This window comes from Taudactylus pleione, unplaced genomic scaffold (genome assembly GCF_031769625.1).
Source record: "Taudactylus pleione unplaced genomic scaffold, aTauple2 ptg000026l, whole genome shotgun sequence".
Lineage (NCBI taxonomy): Eukaryota > Metazoa > Chordata > Amphibia > Anura > Myobatrachidae > Taudactylus > Taudactylus pleione.
In genome coordinates, this window is record NW_028284428.1 from 7006427 (window position 1) to 7024522 (window position 18096).

Consider the following 18096-nt stretch of genomic DNA (forward strand, 5'->3'; position numbering starts at 1 on the left):
ATTGACGTTTTTCCCCATTGGCGAAATCGGACGATTTTCGCCCCCAAAAATTGTGAAATCGTTCGATTTTCACAAAAAAACAGCGATAACAGGAGGGGTGAAAAAAACCACCGAAAATGGGTTAGGCTATGATTATGCTAAAAACCTCTATTCATTGCATAATGTATTTATATATAATCAGTAATTTGGAGTTGTGCACTAGTGATTTGTCTGTTTCTGTGCCTGTAATAAGTCTCAACAGGTAGCACCTCCCATTATATATATTCAGGGTGTGCAGTCCAGGAATCTTTCCGATACACTAAATTTGGCGCCTGTCACAATTCGGCAGCCAATGAGAAGCAGACGCGACGAGCCAAACACAGCTCGTCACGTCAGAAGCCATTGAGTGGAGCCTTCAGTTCTGAGGTCAAGCCAAGATGACGACAAATTAAGGATAAACTCTGTAAATTGCGACTGTACCCCAAAAAATGGCTGACTTACACTGGAAATTATTAAGTGTACAATTGGCCGTAATAAAATTATTTTGGGTACCTAAATTGCGTCGGTTTAATGGTATTTTGCGTATACAGAAAAACGTACAAAAATTATAGAAAGCTATTTTTTTTCCAGGAAATTACTGTTCAATGCAAACTGGGGGTACATTAAAATGGGTGCAAGTATACTTTCGTGTCAAAAAAGCGCAATTTTAAAAGCTGTAAAAAAAAAAGTTTAAAAACACTTGACGCATCCATACTGCCCCCCGAAAAACCAGACCCAATACGTTAAACCCATTTTCAACTATTTATTTTATCACCCAAAATTTGACCGGTACACAACTTCCGAAAAATTTCTGAGATAATTTATCATTAGGGGAGTATCCAAAGGGTTCTGAAAGAAATCCCCACTTTTTTAGGCAAAAATAAGGATTTTGCATTTTTTTTTCTCCTGGTCTGGGATGGAGAAAACTTTTCTCCTTTTTTTTTCGGCGTTTTCGCCTGTTTCCTGTGTTTGCCTGTTTTTTGGGGGGTGAAAATCGGCCGATTTACGATCGCGGAAAACTCTGCCGTTTTCACCACTAACTAAATACGGACCTTAGTCTCAAAATAATGTGTCTAAATTTAGTATAGTGGCACACTGGAACTTTTTGCATCCAGAGTAAATAAGCCACAACATTTATAATGCCCGCAATGTGGAGGCATAAGGTGCTCACAACCGGGTTCCTTTCTCATTACTGCAGATGTGGACTATACACACTAACTGTATGTTTATGTACGCTGTCAGGTTTTATTGAGGTTTAACAATAATTTTAGACATAGGAGCAATAAGATGACAGTGATGCAAGTAATAACAGTGTACCTTTATTTAAACATAGGTACTACATGGTGCAGCAGATGCAAGGCAAGCAATCTTCTTGCAAATGTCAAATCATTCACAATCAAATTTTCCGAATGCATCACATTTCCAGATGGAAGCAGGGTTGTAGTGCAAACAATGAAAGAAAGCATATCAGACAGTATTGTAAATCAGTTTGTGCACAAGGTGATCTAATATGCCCTGCATCTGTGAACAGATCCCAGTGTAAATGGATTCTAAAATCTCCTATCCGTGCATCTGTAACTTTTATGAAATAAATTGTCTGTGCTCACAAACAAGACTGCTGTCGTCCACGAGTCTCCTCTACAACAGTGACAAACAACAGTGCCTTATCGCCCCAGAAAGTCTGGACTTCCAAAGTTCTATTGAAGGAATGATTTCACACAAAACCAATACCCAATGACCAGTGTGTCGATAAAGAAGGTTCCTGTGTATGGATAAGGTGCATATCTGCATTACACTAGTTCATCCAGAAACGCTACAGGTTTTATGGAACCACACTTCAAAAATCTATAAGATTTCTAAAAGCAAACCAATAACTTTTGAAAATAACTAAACAAAAATAAAATACACACAGTGACACAAACTAAACAAACAGGATTTCTATATCTACTATAATATATGGTTTGTCTTCTTTAAGCACATGACTGGTGGCTCACAAGCTATGGTTGTATTCCCTTCACTTTCAGGAGCATCTAAAAAAAAAAAAAAACTATAGGCAGCCTCATCCAATTGGTATAAGCTTCAACAAAATGCTCAAGTATGCGTTTTGGGATAGTAAAGATTTCTAATTAAAAACACTCACTTCTGTGACTAAATTAAAAATATACTTCCAGTGTGCTTTTCTCAACAGTAGTTTACAACAGAATTCCAAAACTTACACTTCAAGAAACATACTGCGATCATCTTAATTCAAAGTCAACTTAGTGCAAAATGACAATCAATGTGCCTAATTTTTGTTCAAGGTACAGTTTACATTTTACATTTCTAATGAGGAACACTTTAGGCCAAGTGTTCATCTGAAAATATATTTTTGAATTAAAATGTATATCTGCTACTATAGCTCTAGATCATGGGAATGGACAAGATAATATATAAATTATGACTCTAGTATAAGCAACTGAAACTATATTACTTTTTTTCCCCATGATATCAGGCACAAACAGACTCATGTCCGCAAAAAAAGCACTACATTAAGTGAACATTTGGTAACTATTTTAACAGCAGGTCCATGTCTTGTAGATGTTTGAATGAATACTAAAGGGAACATAAGCATTTGAGACATAAATAAATACATTTCAATTTACAAAGTAACAAAATGAAGGAAATAGCAAACATGTGTTGTAACCAATGGCAACCAACCAAATACAAGCTTTGATCAGTCTAGTGCAAGTCAAGCTAAATACACCAAATGTCTGATTGATTGCAGCTTATTTGTGCTTTTATCTCCATTTTGGAAAACAAACATATTAGGGAACAAAAAGGTACACAGCACAAACTGTACCTTCCCAATAGCAGAGCTGTAGTGACAAGAGTATTGCCTCTTAAAGCTATGTATATGCAGTGTTGGACTGGGGCTTGAAGGGCCCACCAGGGTATGCAGTGGTAGGGGCCCAAGCTAAGGGGTGTGGCCAGCCACAATAGATCGACTTGGCCAACCATTAGAGAGGACGTGCAAAAGAGGGGACAGGGGTGTGTCAGGATCACCCTCTTTGATTAGTAGGAGGGCTAATCTTGGTAAAAACATATTGAGCACCCATGTTCAATTATGATCCTGCTTCACCTCGAAAGGAGGGGGTGAGGCTCTCAGGCAGTAGGGCCCACTGGGGATTTCCCCTATACCCCTATAGGCCAGTCCGACCCTGTGTATATGTTTGGATGAGACTGTACATTATTTCTAATAGACCAGTATACTGAAATGTGCCCTAGCATTACACTGCAAGAAACCAGGAGCAGTTTCAATAACTTAAATTTGGTTTGGCCATCAAAAGCCCTCGGTCAGCACTAAGCTCTGCGACCTCTGGCTTTTTGTAGAAACTGAATGTTTTCTAGTATCGCTCGTCATTAAAGAACTTACCTTTTATTAAATCTGAAATGGAAGCACTGGATGATCAAGCTATAAAACTTTTATAGAGACAAACAATACCATTTAGCTGGAAACATAACAAAAAGAGACAACTGTAAATGTGTTCAGCATATTTAGCACAGTGCAATGTTTTACTATGGATAAATAACACAATTCCTGTGAATTATTGCTTTTAAATGTATACAGATTATAGACTAAAAGGAACTACTTTGTAAAAGGATCCCCCAAACACATTTAATGTGAGATTCCACATTCATATATTTGTTTCTACATGTCCTTCTAATTTTTTTTTTTTTTACCAAGGCCTATATATATTAGTCAGAGATGGCTTCTTTCATTACTCTCGGATATGTCAAAAACTGCTTTATATATACAGTTGTAACCAATTTACAGGTCAGTAGTGCTGAAGTGTCCTATGCAAAGGAAGCAAAAATCAAACAACTCTGCCTAGCAGCTATCAAGACCTTGGTCAAAAATATAGGAAGAAAGCAAGTAAGTTAAAATAATTACAAAAAAATATATTTAAAAAGTTGCACAGACTTATATGGGCCTTCTGACAAAGCATTTATGGAGACCCGTATTAGGTTCAAGGGATGTTGTCAGCATTTCAAAACAAATGGCTCCCTCTAACATAATTTTATATGCTGATTTTTCTATTGTCTTAATATATATATATATGTGAAATGTATACTGTTCCCATTATTTTTATGGCAGTTTCATTTTTGAATATGCCTGACTGACTAAGTACATTTCTGGGTACCAGACACGAATTGCAGCACTAATTCAGAAACTGGTTTTGACGTACCACAAATACACTGACACTGTTCACAAAATATTTTAAAACATAAAGGCTATAAACCAGGTTCCTAAAGAGAATTTGAGTGGGATGGGGTATAGAGAACTTAAATATGTTTATATATGTATCTATTGAATATATATATATATATTTGTTTTTTTGAAGACCCGCTGGAAATTCTAACTATCTAGTGACACAAATCATAACAATAAATCACATTCTTTAGGTTCAGTGCATTGAGCAGCTTATAGCATGCTGACAATCTCCATGTTGACTTTCAAAAACAAAAATAAAATAACATGGAACAGAATACAATATTAAAGTAACATCATACTAGTTCATAAAAAAAAATTCAATTCACTCTTTTCTTTTTGTCAAACTTAAATAATATCTTAAATCGCCACTTACACTTCTACTAATCTTTTTTAAGATTATCTATAGAGTATAATTTAAGGTTTTCACAATGCCGACATGCAGCAGGTGACAAGCCCAATATGCTCCATGCAAAGTGGAAGAGTTTGACGCTTTGTATGCTCAGGAACAACTTTTCTTCCATATTCTGTAAAACACCCATCTGGAGGAGAACATTCATTAAGGACAATAAGGGGAGAATATTGCACAGACAGAGAAAGCTTGTTTAGGATGGTGTGCCTAGAAATCTAGTGCATCCACAGTCCAATGGACAATAATAGGCATATTAGGTGAACATGAAAAGGATATTGCCAACTCACCTACAGTTTAGAAAATTACTGATATTTATTAACATATCTTACATGGCCCTCAAATTCCCATTATGCAGACGTCTATGAATAAAACTAACTGCCGTGTATCCGCCAGACTGATCGATAAACTTAGAGAGAATTTGATGAAAAGCAGAACATACCAAAAAAAAAATACCTAATGTGTGCTGCTGTATTTCATAGGTCTATATCAGTATTTCTAGTCATTATTAAAAATTTGACAATGGCCATTCACATACTGTACAGACGGCAATAGCATAAAAAAAAAAAAGTAGGCTTCCTTTACATAAAGCATAACGACACATTCAACATAAAAGCTGGTTATTAATTGAATTAAATATGGTATCCTTGGCATTCTTCTTCCCATCTGACTGTAAACCTAATGGGGTCTATATAATAATGTACACATTGCTCATTAAATGCACGATTTTGGTTCGGTAAGAATGAAACACTAAAATCGGAGCAGAGCTGACCACCACCTCTAATGTAGCATATACTTTATTGCAGAACCTCACAAAACAACACTATCCATTTTCTTGATAAATGAATGTTTTAAATCATGTTAACGATTTCTGTAAGTTTATGCAAATCCAGTATTAATAGGAGACCGTATGGTAATATTTTTGAGTGTAGCACTTACAGGTTGGTTTTCTGTATTTGTGAGAAAGGTGAGACAGCTTTGCCCTGAACTGATAATCAAGTGCCTGTATGAAGGGCTTTTCTTGAGCGGGACATCTTTCATAGAGAACTCATGACAAATGTATTATTTTACACCAAAACCATCTCCCCCGAGAAAAGCCATTGGGGTCCCCTTTGGTGTAAGAGATACTAGTCATTCCAGCAGCCCCCATTGCTGTATATGTAATAGATTGGAGAACATGTATGTGGCTTTAGAACCTGGATGAATAAGCTGTGCCGTTCCACTGTTGAGATTTGGTGTCAAATTATTAGATTCCTTTGAATGCTCCTTAAAACATATTCATGGTATTTGCTCTTTTTTATTACAGCTCTGATAACAATTATAAACAAATTTTCCATGCTCTATCAACTCAACTTTTGAAAATAATGTTCATAATAAAAAAATTTGATTTCCATTTTCTATAGTCAATATTTGTACAACTGGAGAACATGTCCTTGTTGTGGACTCTACATAAATATTGCAAAGAGGACAGGACAAACACGTATGAAGGAACAAGGTTCTTGTAAGAGATAGGAAAGGCTTGTGTCTATCACAATCACTAGAAAATAGACATGATGAACAGGCTATGTCCTTGACATTCAATATTATCTATTCCCCTGTCACTCTGCACAACTTGTTGCCTAGTCAGGGTCATTTGTTTTCATGCTGAGACAGACTTAGACTAATGTTACAATTTTTAACACTAGGTGAGCAAGTCCTTCAAAATAAAATTAAACTTTACAGATGCAGGAGAGGAAAACAAAGCAAAATGAAAACAAACAAGCGCTTTAATTCTGTTGAGTAGCGTTATCACCAATAATTCTTTATTCTGGATAGGTTTTTGAAAAGTTTAAAAGTAGATATGTCAACCAGATGGTTGGTGTCTATTGCTTTGGACAAAACTTTATACAATTAATTGTGTGCAGGAGCGTTTCAACCCTGCTTGAGTCAGACTTTGGAGAGATCCGTATAGTTTACAAAGAAGTCAAATAAAGGATGTGGCCCATGCAGGCATCAGACTGAAAGCATAATAAAGGATTGCCCAGATAACTGTGTATGTTCGCGACCGGAAATGTCGTCAAGCATGTCCATCTGAAGCAATATTTTGAAGTGTATGCACTGCCGCGGTGACCAACGGACATTTCCACTGTTCCGTCATAAGGAAATGTCTCTTCCCCAGAGGAGGAAGCCAGATATCGTGGCCAAGACACTGTGAAACAGGGCCTTCACTAGGGATTGGCCATGATGGCACTCGCCAGGGAAGCCGGTTGAGTTGGGCTGGGCCCCAACTGGCCTGTCTGCTACTCATACTGTTGGCAGGCTTAGCCTGTTGATGCCCCCCCTCTCAACCAAGCCATCCTGCCAACCCCTAGTTACGGACCCCCTAGGGCAGGGCTGGCCAAAAGTTCTATCTCGATCCACCAGTAGCTCGTGGAGTTCCCGCCGGTAGATTGTGACCAGCCTGCTGCAGTTTCTGGGGATGCTGGTCCTGAAGCGATCAGAGACTAAGGAAGCCTCTGATCGCTTCAGAGTCCAGCGTTCCCAGTAATGCAGCACATGGGTGACGTCATGAGGTCACCCGCGTCTCCCACATTGTGAATAGCCTGCGCGCCTGCTGGATCTAATTAGATCCAGTCAGCGACAGACAGAGGGCGTCTGCAGGACCGCTGACAAGGTAAAGACTGCACAAGGGAGGGGGCACAGCATAAGGGGCACTACTAGGGGCATTAGTGGGGGAACAGCATAAGGGGCACTGCATAAAGGGCACTACTGGGGGCTCAGCATAAGGGGCAGAACTGGTGGCACTGCATAAAGGGCACTGTATAAGGGACACTACTGGGGGCACTGCATAAGGGGCTCTAATACAGAGGGCATTGCATAATGTTCACAACTACAGGGGCATTGCATAAGGGTCTCTAATACAGAGGGCATTTCATAATGGACACAACTAGAGGGGCATTGCATAAGAGGCTTTAATACAGAGGGCATAGCATAATAGGTTCAAATACAGGGGGCATTGCATAATGGGCATAACTACGGGGGAACTGCATAATGGGCACAACTACTCGTGGTATTGCATAACTGGCTCTACTACTGGAGGCATTGTGTATAAGGGGCACTACAGTGTGTTGTAACGTAAGGTACACTACTGTGTGGTGTAATGTGAATAAGATTGTGATGCTATGTGGAGTATTTTGAATTGGGGATACTATATGTGATTTCGCCAGGACAGATCCCACGTTCCTTTCAGTGAGGCCACACCCCTTTTTCAGGCCACGCCCCCTTTTTCGGCTTGGTAAATCACAAAAGGTTTTCAATTTTAAAAGTAGATCACCGAGTCCAAAAGTCTGGCCACCCCTGCTCTACGGGTTGGCAGGATGAGTCAGTTTGTGTGCCGCTCCCCTCAACGAGTGCCCCTGGTGAGTGCCATACTGGGCAATCCCTAGTTAAAGCCCTGTTTCACAGTGTATTGGCACCTCCGCACTAGACATGGGATGCTCTTTTCCCTCCCCGTTTGTCAATAATCCGGACACAGATGGACAGAGCAAATGAAGCTCAATGTAATGAATAATAAAAAAAAGTTTACATTGAGCTCAGGGCCTGATTCAGACCCGCTGAGCGCTCGCAACCGGGTTGATGGTGGCCCACAGCGCATGCGCACGACAGAGCCGGCTCAGTCGTGCACATGCGCGAGACCCGGCTAGCGACTGGGAATCCGTCACTCTGGGTCTCGCACCAAAGGGGGCAAGCTGTCAATGTTGAGTGACAGCTCGCCACCTTTGGTGGGCGGGCCGGGGGGGTGGCTGCCCAAACGGAGGCGTTCCCGAAGGAATGCTTGCCGTTTGTGGGCGGCCCCACTGACATCACGAGTGATGTCAGTGGAGAGCTTCCGGCTCTGTTAGAGCCGAAAGCTCTCTGGGGCTCTTGCAATGAACGAGACCCTACCACAAGTGTCTCGTCGCAAGCCCGATGGTCGCGAAGGTCTTGACCATCGCGACCATCATCATGGCCGCTCGCTATAGCTGTGGGTGGTCTGAATCATGCCCTCTGTTCAGCTGTTTCTGGATTATTGACACTTGGGTGATTCAATTGTTCTGGGCGCCCATTATCACGATCTTCATGCCGTAATAAATCTGCAGTTTGGGCATCCTACCACATATTTTCCGCACATTTTAGCTTGCACCTGAGGGTGAAAGCAGAAATGCCGGCACAGGCAGCTATCATGCCTGAACAGAGCAACAACTGAATTGCCCATTGGGCGCCCTAAAAAAATAGCCACCTATTGAATCGTCCCCTCAGAGTGAGGAAACAGAGCATCCCATGTGTAGTGCCAGGCTGCAGCTTCTGTATCTTAGTACTCAGACAGTACATCGCAGGGAGGTCGGGCTCTATCAATAATTCTGGAAGTGACATTGGCCCTGAGAATTTAGAAGTGAAGAGCCCAAAGCTATATAAGAGCTTGTCACCTCTAGAACTAGTCAGTGGACACCAGGAGTTGCACCCTGTCACCACAGTGAGTGTGAGCGTCCTTACTGATCTTTTTGCACTGGTGTTAGTATAGAGAAAGCTCATATCGGTTTGACTATTCACTGTAGCACATCCTTCAGAGGGAGTATAAATGTCATCAATTATCCATGAGCTCAATATGCTTTAATGGCAAAAAATTCAAGATCATGCACTTGGGTCTCAAAAATCCAAAGGTTAAATATAGTATTAATGGCACTATACTGGAAACTACTGAAGAGGAAAGGGATCTAGGAGTCACTATTTCAGGTGACTTAAAGGCAAGCAAACATTGTAACAAAGCAATGAGGAAGGTAAGTCAGATACGGCTGCATAGGGAGAGGAATCAGTAGCAGAAAGAAAGAAGTGATAATACCACTGTATAGGTCATTGGTACGTCCTCATCTCGAATACTGTGTTCAGTTCTGGAGGCCATATCTCCAGAAGGATATTAATATATTAGAGACTGTACAAAGAAGGGCAGGGCCGGATTATAGGGAGGGTGGATGGGGCGATTGTCCAGGTGCCCCCACACATTGAGGGCCCCCACACTACCACAATTATTCCCGTGAGATGGCCAGCTCTCGGCAGCGTTGCAGTGTATTACACTGTATGCTGTCACCTGCTGGCAATCGGGTCCCGGAAGAGTAGCAGACATGAGCGCTGCAACGCTGCTGGTCAAAATTCCCGTGGCCTGGCCAGCTTCCAGCACTGAAGTGTCACAGCTGCTGACTACTGGTAGCCGGGTCCGGACAGCATAGAAGACGCTGCCGGTCAGAGAGCAGTTGAGGTAAGGTAAGGGGCATACAGTATCAGTGCCGGCGGTAGTGTGCAGGCAGGGGGCTGTCAGTCATATTCCAGCACTGCAGTGTCACAGCTGCTGCCTGCAGGTAGCCGGGTCTGGACAGCATAGAAGACGCTGCCAGTCAGAGTGCAGTTGGGGTAAGATAAGGGGCATATCTGTGGTAGTGGGCATTGGGCAGGCAGGGGGCTGTCAGTTTTATGGAAGGGGCCCCCACAACTCAGTTGTCCTGGGGCCCCAACAAGCCTTAATCCGGCTCTGAAGAAGGGCAACTAAAATGGTGCAAGGTCTACACCACAAAACGTACCAGGAAAGACAAAAAGATTTTAATATGTATAGTTTGGAGCAGAGAAGGGAAAGTGGGGACATGATAAAAACGTTCAAATATATAAAGGGTTTTAACAAGGTAAAGGAAGTAGACATTCTTCAAAGAAAGAGAAGTATTAGAACAAGAGGACATGTTCTGAAACTGGAGGGTGGTAGGTTCAGGGGAAATTTGAGGAAAAATTACTTCACAGAAAGGGTAGTGGACAAGTGGAATAGCCTCCCATCAGAGGTGGTAGAGGCTAAGACAGTAGAGCAATTTAAACATGAAAGGGATAGACATAAAGATATCCTTCAGAAGAAGTAAGGATCAATAAGGTGTGAGGTAACAATATGTTTAAAAATGGGGCAGACTAGATAGGCCAAATGGTTCTTATCTGCCATCAAATTCTGTTTCTAATAAGAGAAATTGCTAAGTACATGACCTCCACACACGTTAAGCTATAACCAGAAATAATTTCTACACCGTGATAATGCTGGCTCCCAGTTTTTCTTGCCAGATGTTTGTTACACTGAATTCCCATTTTTCTAGAATGAATAATAGAATACCTGGGGATATGTACCCATTCTATATATTTTTTAAAACCAAAATGGGGGTGACTTTTGTATCTAAAACATCAGGTCAGAAGAGTGTTTGGTTTAAAAAATATGGGAGCTCAAAGTATTAAATCTTTTAATACAACTACATAGACACTAACGACAGGAAGAAAGCACATTATTTATTACGTATCTCTAAGCGATGCATTGCCAGACACATGTTAATCAGGCTGCAGCTGTATGTAGGGCACTGGCAATTTGATCAACTTTACAGTTAATGATCATTTTCAGGAAATGTTCTCAGTAAGATGGATGTGGATTTGTTTTCTCTGACTGCAGGGAAAGGATTATATAAATTTCCTTCAGCTAATGTGTTTAATCCCATGTGTGCAAGCTTGTGCAGTACAGAATTTAGACTGTAAGCTCCACTGGGGGAGGGACTGATGATTAAACATTCTCTGTAAAGTGCTGAGCAATATGCTGGCGCTATATAAATAAATGTCTGCACATTATATTTAACCTTTGAGGTGTGTTGTGAAAAAATATACAGTGATCACAAAATACGCATTTTTACGCGCTATAGGCAGGTACAAGGTCTGGAGTTGATTCTAGGTGTGACATTTGCATTTGGAATCAGTTACTGTCGACTCTCAATATGAGATCCAAAGAGCTGTCACTATCAGTAAAGCAAGCCATCATTAGGCTGAAAAATCAAAACAAACCCATCAGAGAGATAGCAAAAACATTAGGTGTGGCCAAATCAACTGTTTGGAACATTCTTAAAAAGAAAGAACGCACCGGAGAGCTCAGCAACACAAAAAGACCCGGAAGACCACGGAAAACAACTGTGGTGGATGACAGAAGAATTATTTCCCTGGTGAAGAAAAACCCCTTCACAACAGTTGGCCAAATCAAGAACACTCTCCAGGAGGTAGGTGTATATGTGTCAAAGTCAACAATCAAGAGAAGACTTCACAAGAGTGAATATAGAGGGTTCACCACAAGATGTAAACCATTGGTAAGCCACAAAAACAGGAAGACCAGATTAGAGTTTGCCAAACAACATCTAAAAAAGCCATTACAGTTCTGGAACAACATCCTATGGACAGATGAGACAAAGATCAACTTGTACCAGAGTGATGGGAAGAGAAGAGTATGGAGAAGGAAAGGAACTGCTCATGATCCAAAACATACCACCTCATCAGTGAAGCATGGTGGTGGTAGTGTCATGGGGTGGGCATGTATGGCTGCCAATGGAACTGGTTCCCTTGTATTTATTGATGATGTGTCTGCTGACAAAAGCAGCAGAATTAATTCTGAAGTGTTTCGGGCAATATTATATGCTCATATTCAGTCAAATCCTTCAGAACTCATTGGACAGCGCTTCACAGTGCAGATGGACAATGATCCGAAGCATACTGCAAAAGCAACCAAAGAGTTTTTTAAGGCTAAAAAGTGGAATGTTATGCAATGGCCAAGTCAATTCCCTGACCTGAATCCGATTGAGCATGTATTTCACTTGATGAAGACAAAACTGAAGGGAAAATGCCCCAAGAACAAGCAGGAACTGAAGACATTTGCAGTAGAGGCCTGGCAGAGCATCACCAGGGATGAAACCCAGCGTCTGGTGATGTCTATGCGTTCCAGACTTCAGGCTGTAATTGCCTGCAAAGGAGTTGCAACAAAGTATTAAAAAGTGAAAGTTAGATTTAGGATTGTTTAGTTTGTCCCATTACTTTTGGCCCCTTAAAAAGTGGGAGGCACATATAGAAACTGTTGTAATTCCTACACTGTTCACCTGATTTGGATGTAATTACCCTCAAATTAAATCTGAAAGTCTGCAGTTAAAGCACATCTTGTTTGTTTCATTTCAAAGCCATTGTGGTGGTGAATAGAGGACAAAATATGAAAATTCTGTCAATGTCCCAATATTTATGCACCTGACTGTATAACCACATGCAGAAGATGATTTTCCCCTCTCTCTAATATTTACAACTGTGCATTTACTCTGTGTGGTAGAATGTTTGCCTGTTACAGTTTTCAACAAGGGTACCTTGCTTACTATTTGTGCCTGTACTATACTCTTGTAGGGGTTGGGTACAGGATGCCAGTACTCGGGATCCCGGCGGTCAGAAAACCCTAATGGTGGCATCCCGACCAGGTTACCATCCTGACAGCAGTAAGGTAAGTATACTAACCTAACCCCTAACCCTACCCTTCCCTACCCGGTGACTAAACCTAACCTCCCCCTTAGTTTCTAAATGTAACCTTTTCCTTAGTGCCAAACCCTCCCCCTAGTGCCTACCGTAACCCCCCCTAACCCCGGTACTTACCTTCGGGATCCTGGCAGTTGGGATGCCAGCGCCGATGTTCCGATGAGCTGGTCATTTTTGTGTAAATCCAGTTCACACTGTTAAATCTAATTTGATACATACAAATTAATCTAAGAAATATCAATGACTAATATCCTATATTTATACAGCAATAAGATTACACATCTTGTAATGTTACTTATAAACCCTTGGCACTGCTGGTTTAAAATGCTAATAGCTTTATTAATGCATTGTATTACAGATTTATATGAGATGTGGTAAACTATAAAGGAATCGGTATGAAATACCGCCGACCCCATGGTCGGCGGTTCGATTCCCGGCAGTGACAGCCCGACAAATGCAGAGATCCCGGCAGCGGAATCCCGATCGTGGATAAGTACTAACTAACCTAACCCTCCTTAGGGGTGCCTAACCCTAACCTCCCCCCCAAGTGCCTAACCCTAACTCCCCCTTCCCCGCTTCCTAAACCTAAGTCCCCCGGGGGAGTGCCTAAGCCTAAGTCCCCCCCGGGGGTGCCTAACCCTAACCCTTCCTCCCCCTAGCCTAACCCTAACCCTCCTGGGGGTGTGCCTAACCCTAAGTCCCCCCCGGGTTCCCTAAACCTAACTCTCCCCCCCCGGCTGTCTGCTCGCATCGCCCGGCATCCCTTCGATCGGGATGCCGGGCGCCGGTCTCCCGGTGTCGGGGAAATGTCAGGCGTCTACATCTAGACGCTCGGCATTTCATCCCTCGCCGGGATATGACAGTCCTGATTGTATACCACTATAAATTTAGTTATAATAAGTATTAATAGGACCTGAAAACATTAATTCAGGTCTTCCCTTTATTAATGCAGGATGTATCTGGCATTTCCTCATGAAAATGTGTATGTTGTTGTCTATAATGCTCTTCGGTCTTGCCTCTGTAATAGGGACAAATACTATATACATTATGAAAAGAATCTTCAGTGAACTAGGTGGGGTGTGACATACACCGGCAAGATTTAAACTCCTATAACTTTTTAAACAATGCTGTTTCGTGTAGCTAGAGTTGTGACGTTGCCAATTTGTGCAATGGCGATTTAGTGCGGGAGCACTCGCGCAGCGAGTAAACACGTGTGTATAGTGTGCGTGGGCATCTCATACCCCATCTGGTTCGGCACCTGTCTTCATGTCAGTCAAGAGTGATCTTATTAAGACTAAGTTTATTTAAATTATTTCTAATTGTTCATAACTTTCATTTTTACTAACGATTGTGATTTAAATGAGTTCCAAAGAACTTTTTCAAAAAAGTTGTTACTAGAAGAATTATAAGTTTAGTATGTAAAATATAGTTTTATTTTTATTTTCTTGTTTAAAAAGATGAAAGAGTTTATGTCATTTTTATTATTTATTTTTAAGAATCAAGGTTATGACAGTCGGAATTACTGTCGTACTAAATTGGTATACTTATGATAAAGTATAGCATGAGGTTTGATATACCACACATGGTTCGCCATGTTGATTTTTTCCACCTGGTTCACGGAAGGTTAAGATCCAGTTTAGATAGTAATATATTGGATACCTGCGCACTGGACTTCTATCGTAAAACTCTAGTTGTTTGGGAGTGCTGCTGGTAAAGAAAGAGAGTTTGGCTTTCCTCTCGTAATTATATAAAGAACAGGAAGTACTTTACCGCGCTCACCCTTGGTGAATGGTGTACGTCTAGTGTATAAATTCCATTCCCTATGTACAACAAACACTGTCTAGGTATACACCAAGAGAAGCATAATTATGTTCAATCTTTTACTATGTCATCATAAATAAAATGTATATTACACAAATACAAAATGAATATTCCTTAAATCAAAAAACAATGTCAATAAGACCATGAAAAGAACGATCAGTAAATCTGTAGATATATAATATCCAAATAAATAGGGAAAATAGGGGGGGGGCAGTAGCTGATTAAAATGAATAGTTGTGCATCGGTATCTAAAGTGAGTCGCCACTTGCCCTTGCTTAGTCCTCGGATGGTTGGACTAATTGTAGTCAGGTTATGAAGTGTCCAAATGTCCTTGGAATAATCTGTTAGGGTAGATGTAGATCCAGGAAAAAAAGTCTAATTTAATGGTTGCAGCGGCGTCCCGCTGATATTGATAGGTGATGGGTTTGATGGACGATCAGTGTGGTGATGAGGTGAACTTGCACAGGGTTCAGTCGGGGGTTTCTGGATTGTGTTGCTTTACCTGACTGCCAGGTGCTCGAGTCCGTCTTTCGGAAAGATGTGCTCGGGGCCCGGCGGTCACGGAGGTGCTACTGTCTGGGGAGGGGAGGTCACTGGTTCGGGTTTAGAGAAACCTGTCACCAGGTGTCCCTGCCACTCGGAGACTTACCAGATAACCCCTGCGCTGTCTGTCTCTCTGTACCAGGGTCCTGTCACACTGCTGACCGCGGCGTCTCTTTCCTCCCTCTGCTCCCTCTGGGGAAGGCTTAACAGCTGAAACGCGTTGGGACACACCATTATTACCCCATTTACCCGATCAACAAGAGAGACCAAGGAAGAGATGAGGGCCAGCTTCACAGGAGTCACGTGACTGGTACAACTAGGAAGCAGACGGAGGAAAGAGACGCGGCGGCCAGCAGTGTGACAGGACCCTGGTACGGAGAGACAGACAGCGCAGGGATTATCAGGTAAGTCTCCGAGTGACAGGGGCACCTGGTGACAGGTTTCTCCTCCCCAGACAGTAGCACCTCCGTGACCGTCGGGCCCCGAGCACGTCTCTCCGAAAGATGGACTTGAGCACCTGGTAGTCAGGTAAGGCAACACAGTCCGGAGACCCCCGACTCAACCCTGTGCAAGTTCGCTCCTGCACCACACTGATCATCCATCAAACCCATCACCTATCAATATCAGCGGGACGACGCTGCAACCATTAAATTAGATTTTTTTCCTGGATCTACATCTACCCTAACAGATTATTCCAAGGACATTTGGACACTTCATAACCTGACTACAATTAGTCCAACCATCCGAGGACTAAGCAAGGGCAAGTGGCGACTCACTTTAGATACCGATGCACAACCATTCATTTTAATCAGCTACTGCCCCCCCCCCTTCTTTATTTGGATATTATATATCTACAGATTTACTGATCATTCTTTTCATGCTCTTATTGGCATTGTTTTTTGATTTAAGGAATATTAATTTTGTATTTGGGTAATATACATTTTATTTATGATGACATAGTAAAAGATTGAACATAATTATGCTTCTCTTGGTGTATACCTAGACAGTGTTTGTTGTACATAGGGAATGGAATTTATACACTAGATGTACACCATTCACCAAGGGTGAGCGCAGTAAAGTACTTCCTGTTCTTTATATAAGATCCAATTTATTAGCCTGTTATACCAAGTGATAGATTCCCCAATTATTAAAAAAAGTAAAATGGACAAACAGAGATAAGAAAATCTAATTTCTCTAGCATGAGACCCCTTTAAAAAATGTAAAAAATAAAAAACAGAAAGAAAAAAACACATTTCCTGGTCATGTTTTCATCAGCAGTTGAAAATGTATGTAAGTGATTGGTTCCAATATAATAAATGGTTAGAAACAAAATTGTTCTGCAAACCAAACAAAGGAAAGTCTAAAAACACCTCCCCCGTACTGTAATTAAAAGCTGGATGGCGCAATGTGAAGGAGAATTGGGAGCAAGGACTGTTATTTTATTTGTATTTGATTGTTTGTTCAATATTTGGATTATGTTGAACAAGAGCAGAACATGAGAAGTAAAGGCTCTGAGGGCCTTATTCAGACCCGGTCGCAAGCGCTGAGCGCTCGTAACCGGGTCAATGTTTGTCCACTAGGCATGCACACGTCAGAGCCGGCTCCAACATGCGCATGCATGAGACCCGGCTAGCAACGGGCGCTCCGTCGCTACGGATCTCGCACCAAAGAGGACAAGCTGTCGATGGTGATTGACAGCTCGCCCCATTTTGTAGGTGGGGCGGTGGCTACACAAACGGAACGCTTGGCGTTTGGGGGCGGCCCCACTGACATCAGCAATGATGTCAGTGGGGAGCTTCGTACTCGATCAGAGCAGGAAGCTCCCTAGGGCTTGCGCTTGCCGAGACCCAACCTTAGGGTCTCGTCGCAAGCCCCGATGGTCGCGATGGTCTTGACCATCACCAATACTGCTACAGTACTTTTGCCAGCAGAAGTTATAACTGTGAGGGTCCTAAATATGGGATCTCTATTGTTAGGCCACGAGGAGTTGATCAACAAATGCAAATAACTGAAGTTGTACTTTAAACGCACATTTTACATGGAAAAGCTAAATTTTTAATGTTGTGCATTTCTGGACTGACTCTCTTAGAATAGACAATACTTGTAATACTACTCGTGTTTTAACCATAAAAGCAATACCGAAAATAAAATAAAAATAATGCAATGAAATAGCAGAACTGCAACTATTTTTTTTTTTATTTATCTTAAGCCGCTTACACACTAGACGATCTCTATGAATGATATGGACGATAACGATATCGTTCAACAATATATCGTTCGGTGTGTATGCAATGAACGACCAACGATGCACGCTCTCGCGGGCCGTTAACAATGTCTTTTGTCATTTGTACATGCAGGTCAATCTGACGATATCATCAAGAATAGCCTGTTCAAAGATGTGGCATGATGACTTCACTTTAAAGATATCTTTCAGTGTGTACACCCAATATCGTTTGTCCTGCACTACATAGAGTTCAAGGGAAATGTTTCACCAATATCGTTCATACAGCACATCGTCTAGTGCAGAGGTTCTCAAACTCGGTCCTCAGGACCCCACACAGGTCATATTTTCCAGGTCACCCAGCAGGTGCACAGGTGTACTCATTACTTAACCACACATTTTAAAACTCCACAGGTGGAGCTAATTAACTCACTTGTGATTTTGTGAGGAGACCTGGAAAACATGCACTTTTTG

The 18096-nt window shown here is 41.7% G+C and overlaps 1 protein-coding gene across 1 annotated transcript in view; it reads right to left on the reverse strand.

The window, feature by feature from the left end:
- Positions 1–1324: 1324 nt before the first annotated feature.
- Positions 1325–18096, reverse strand: part of SMS (spermine synthase) — a 172224-nt gene continuing 155452 nt past the window's right edge. Inside the window, exon 11 of the mRNA XM_088451598.1 lies at positions 1325–4809. Coding sequence (XP_088307724.1) covers positions 4770–4809 — 40 coding nt within the window. The 3' untranslated portion in view covers positions 1325–4769. The remainder of the gene's footprint in view (positions 4810–18096) is intronic.